The sequence below is a fragment of the Salarias fasciatus genome, chromosome 20, assembly GCF_902148845.1.
Source record: "Salarias fasciatus chromosome 20, fSalaFa1.1, whole genome shotgun sequence".
NCBI lineage: Eukaryota > Metazoa > Chordata > Actinopteri > Blenniiformes > Blenniidae > Salarias > Salarias fasciatus.
The window spans coordinates 28,570,824-28,575,675 of NC_043764.1; the positions used below are offsets into that span (position 1 = coordinate 28,570,824).

The following is a 4,852-nucleotide window of genomic DNA, read 5'->3' on the forward strand; positions in this document are numbered from 1 at the left end:
TGTACTCACCTGTTGCTCTTGTGTCCAGGAGTGGTGTGCAGCCAAAAGATTCCTCAGGGGACAGGAGTCACTAAAGAAGGCTCTGGGCTGGACCAAGAGTGGAAATGGGTGGGGGGTGGTTTCACGGATTTTAGATATGGTTTAGGATTTCATGTATTTATTTGGGTAGTTTGGTTTATTCTTAAGTATTGGTTTTGTTTTCTTTAGATTAATATTATGAGTTTTGTAGTGGAGGATTTTAACATAGTTTCAGTGACCTAATATACACCTCTTGGAGTTCTATGGTTTTACCCTGTTAAGCTGAATGTATTTAAGGGCCCAAAGACAGTCAGTCACTCAGTACTGGTTGTTATGGTGGTGGCAGCTGACAGCAATGCTGCTGCTGGGGAAGTCTAGCTCCTTCAAAAATCCTCCTATGCACTTTTTTTTGGCACTTTATCTTTGTTTTTGCACAAGAAAATAAAAAGTGGAACACTCAACCTTCAACTCATCTCCTCTTAGTGCTTTTCCGCTGCTCATGTCACACTGCTTACAGGAGGAATTAAGACATCAACAATAACACAAGAGCAATAACAACAACAATAAATATGGCGACGATTAACAGAATTAACATAATTTACAAAAACTATCAAATTACAAAGATCAGAGGTATTTACAGTGATGTTTATGGGGACTGAAGATTGTCCGTAGTGCATAGTCGCCTAACTGTGCATGCGTGCATGCATTTGTGTGTGTGGGGAGAGCTTGGAAGAGAGGGTGACCTTGGTGCAAGGGGCCGGCCACCATCTTGCCTGCACGCCTCAGGGTCCTGGAGGTGTACAGGTCATGTAGGGCAGGCAGACTGCAGCCAATGATCTTTTCTCTAAAGCAGATGACTCTGCAGTCTGTCCTTGTCTCTGGCCGTGGCTGCAGCGAACCAGACGGTGATGGAAGGAGTGAGGCTGGACTCCATGATGCAGAAACAGAACTGCACCATCATCGTCGTTGGCAGGCTGAACTTCTTGAGGAAGTACATCCTCCACTGGGCTTTTTTGATGAGGGAGCTGATGTTCAGCTCCCACATGAGGTCCAGGGTGATGATTTCTCTATCATTTGAATTATTTGATGATGTCTGAAAGATGATGATCATTAAATTGACAGTTGTTTAAAAATTAAAAAACAAAAAAAAGAGGGAAAAAGAATAACTTGTTTAATCCGTAAAGAGCTCCAATGATTACAGGGAACAGCTGATAACCTGCAGTTCCCCCTGTGTCCAGCAGGAGTCAGTGTGAAGATGAACGTTGTTTGTGATCCTCCAAGTTAGTGAGAGAAGAAGAAGTCATGGCGGCTGTGTTGCTGTGTCTCTCAGAGGAAATCTTTCATCTCCTGCAGCAACAATGAGTTCAGTTCAGGCTTTGAGAGAGTTTATCAACCAGCGACTAACTGCTGCTGCTGGAGAAATATTCACCGTGTTTCAACAAACTATCGTCCAGTTCGAGGAGGAGATTTATCGACAGAGAAAACGTCTGGAAATCAAGTGGAAACATCAAGTCAGGTTACACAGAGCAGGTATTGAAACGTGAGAATGAACACATGAATGTGGCTCCTGGAGGATCGTTACATTTATTTTAAAGCTGGCAGACAGAAACGAGGCTGCAGCTGCAGTTCTTGTTCACAGTGAAGAAACAGAAACCTTCAGTATTAAACAGCATCTGGATCAGAAACAGAGGAAACGGTGTTTGAGCTGTTTGCAAACTGAGGAGGTGATTTATGAACACTCTAGTCTGAGCTAACACACGTTTGTGCAGATTTTACGGTTCACGTTTATAATACAGACATTTCAGTAAATCGTTTAGAGTAATGATGCGTTCAAGTGTTGCTCGGAAAAAAATATTTTGAACCACATCATATTGGAAACTTCCCACAAAGGTTTCAGAGCTCAGAGAAAGTAATGTTATGTCCAGACATTTTTGCCATTTATACTTTAAACCCACCAGGTATTGTCAGTTTTACTGAAATGAGAAGATTCTTTTTTGTTTTCTTTCTTTCTGATTTCAGTGCATTCTGTCCTGTTTCATCCATCCATTCAACCTTCAGAACCTTCAGATCCGTCACCTCAGTGACTTTTGTCTTGATTCCCTCCAGAGAGTCCACAGCAACACATTGGTAACCAGAAGACGAGCTCCAGTCTGGAGCAGGAGGAACATGAAGCTCCACACATTAAAGAGGAGGAGGATGTTGTTGAGGTGACTGTTACTGATGGTGAAGGAGACGATTCCCACCACTCTGTGAGAGACTTGACCACCCAGAGACTAACTGCTGCTGCTGAGGAGATATTCACCCTGTTTCAACAAGCTGTGGTTCAGTACGAGGAGGAGATTGGTCGTCAACGCAGAATGCTGGAAATCAACTGGAATCCTCAAATCAAATTAACCGGAACAGGTATGGAAACGCTGTGAGCAGACGTGCTTGATGGAACTATGACTAGTTTTCCCCTCACTGGTTTGCCCAGTAAAGTTGTGGAGGTTGATGTTGTTTGAAGAGGCATTTCCTAACAACATTTAAAAGCAGGATGTCTTATTATCCCTTACTTGCATGAGAAGCCAAATTCTTGTGAAAATAAGATAATCTTTTATCTTCTGCTTTTGTTTCCTTGCAGAGCTCCAACAGGACCTTGACTGCAGAGAGGAGCAGCTCTTTAAACAGGAAACAAACCACTGTCTGGAAGAGGACGAATCAGAACCTCCACAGATCAAAGAAGAAAATGAACCAGAACCTTCACAGATCAGAGACGACAAAGAAGAACCAGGACTTCATCAGTTTAAGGAGGAGCAGGAGGAGCCAAAATCCTCACAGTTTGAGGAACACGAGGAACTCAGTACCAGCCAGAAGGGAGAATCATTTATTGTGAAGGTTGAAAGTGAAACCTTTAAGGTTCCTTCTGTTGAGGATCAAAGTGACCTGAGTGAACCAGGAGTACCAGAGACTGAGCAGTTCCTCTCTCAGGACTCTGAAGTCCACCATGTGAAAAGACACATTGACTCAGAATCAACTCAAAATGCAAAGCTGAAAAAACTCAACGTGTTTCATAGAAACAGCGTGAACAACTTTCGTGTTTCAGAGAAGCAGGCTGAATGTGAAAAGCTTCTTTGTGAAGAAACGTGTGAGAAAACTGACCATAAAAAACATCAGTTATGTGAGAAAGACAAAAAGGTCACTGATAAGAAGACACTTTGTCAAACATGTGGGAAAAGTTTCAGAAAATGGTATGAGTTGAAGGTTCACATCAGAATGCACACAGGTGAGAAGCCGTATTCATGTGAAACATGTGGCAAAAGTTTCAGTCGACAGAGTCATTTGAAGGTTCACATGAGAATACATACAGGTGAGAAGCCTCTTTCTTGTGAAACATGTGGCAAAAGGTTCAATCAATGGCGTGATTTGAAGGTCCACTTGAGACATCACACAGGTGAGAAGCCGTATTCTTGTGAAACATGTGGCAAAAGTTTCAGTCGACAGAGTAGTTTGTTGCACCACATAAACATTCAGACAGGTGAGAAGCCGTATTCTTGTGAAACATGTCGGAAAAGTTTCAGAAAACGGTGTGAGTTGAAGGTTCACATGAGAATTCACACAGGTGAGAAGCCGTATTCTTGTGAAACATGTCGGAAAAGTTTCAGAAAACGGTGTGAGTTGAAGGTTCACATGAGAATTCACACAGGTGAGAAGCCGTATTCTTGTGAAACATGTAGCAAAAGGTTCAGTCGACAGAGTCATTTGAAGATTCACATGAGAATTCACACAGGTGAGAAGCCGTATTCTTGTGAAACTTGTGGCAAAAGGTTCAGCCAACACAGTAAGATGATGATCCACATGAGAACTCACACAGGTGAGAAGCCTCATTCTTGTGAAATATGTGGCAAAAGGTTCAGTCAACTGCGTGATTTGAAGTTCCACTTGAGAACTCACACAGGTGAGAAGCCTGAGAAGCGTTATTCTTGTGAAACATGTGGCAAAAGTTTCAGTCGACAGAGTTCTTTGAGGGTTCACATGAGATTTCACACAGGTGAGAAGCCTCATTCGTGTGAAACATGTGGCAGAAGTTTCAGTCGACAGAGTCATTTGAAGGTTCATATGAGAATTCATACAGGCGAAAAGCCGTTTCCTTGTGAAACATGTGGCAAAAGTTTCAGTAGTCACAGTTCTTGGTTGCGCCACATGAGAATTCACACAGGTGAGAAGCTTCATTCTTGTGAATTATGTGGCAGAAGTTTCAGTCAAAGGCGTGATTTGAAGGTTCACATGAGAAGTCACACAGGTGAGATCAGTCAGCAGAGTGATTTGTTGGACCACACGGGAACTCAAAAAGATGAGAAGCCTCATCCTTGTGAAAGGTGACAAAAGTTTCAGTTGACAGAGTAGTTTGTCACACCACATAAACATTCTGACAGGTGAGAAACCGTATTCTTGTGAAACATGTAGGAAACGTTTCAGTCAACAGAGTCATTTGAAGGTTCACATGGGAGCTCACAAAGGTGAGAAGCCCAATTCTTGTGAAACGTGGGAGAAGTTTCATTCAACAGAGTGATTTGTTGTTCCACATTGAAAGTCACACAGGTGAGAAACGATATTCATGTGAAATATGTGGGGAAAGATTAATTTATTGTAATTCATTGCTGCACCACCGGAATACTCACGAATGGATGAAATCGTGAAAGTGAGAGGTGTCATTCAGGAAGTCCAGCTTGAACCCAAAATCACAAGAAATCCAGTTTGAAGGAAATACTGCTGATTCAGATACTGTTTACACTGTGCTTCAGGAAAGTTTGTGGTCTGTCACAATAACTGAACTTTCAAGAAATGGAAATAAAAT

At 42.3% G+C, this 4,852-nt stretch overlaps 1 protein-coding gene across 3 annotated transcripts; it reads left to right on the forward strand.

Moving 5' to 3' along the window:
* Positions 1 to 1,370: 1,370 nt before the first annotated feature.
* Positions 1,371 to 4,852, forward strand: LOC115408245 (zinc finger protein 2-like). Of its 3 annotated transcripts, none has more exons than XM_030118886.1 (4): positions 1,371 to 1,548; positions 2,125 to 2,421; positions 2,639 to 3,784; positions 3,869 to 4,852. In XM_030118886.1, exons 1-4 carry the CDS (start codon positions 1,377 to 1,379, stop codon positions 4,375 to 4,377), a joined length of 2,124 nt encoding a protein of 707 aa, XP_029974746.1. In that variant the 5' UTR covers positions 1,371 to 1,376; the 3' UTR covers positions 4,378 to 4,852. The 3 variants fall into 3 exon arrangements, with proteins under 3 accessions (XP_029974746.1, XP_029974747.1, XP_029974744.1); XM_030118887.1 differs by having other exon boundaries at positions 2,639 to 3,342; positions 3,679 to 4,852; XM_030118884.1 differs by having other exon boundaries at positions 2,639 to 4,852.

Bases quoted from the DNA above. Each gene is read 5' to 3' on its own strand.
- LOC115408245 (XM_030118884.1), top strand. From the start codon at position 1,377: ATGAGTTCAGTTCAGGCTTTGAGAGAGTTTATCAACCAGCGACTAACT. The intron at 1,549-2,124 runs GTATTGAAACGT...GATTCCCTCCAG, and splicing joins AGTCAGGTTACACAGAGCAG to AGAGTCCACAGCAACACATT. The intron at 2,422-2,638 runs GTATGGAAACGC...GTTTCCTTGCAG, and splicing joins AATCAAATTAACCGGAACAG to AGCTCCAACAGGACCTTGAC.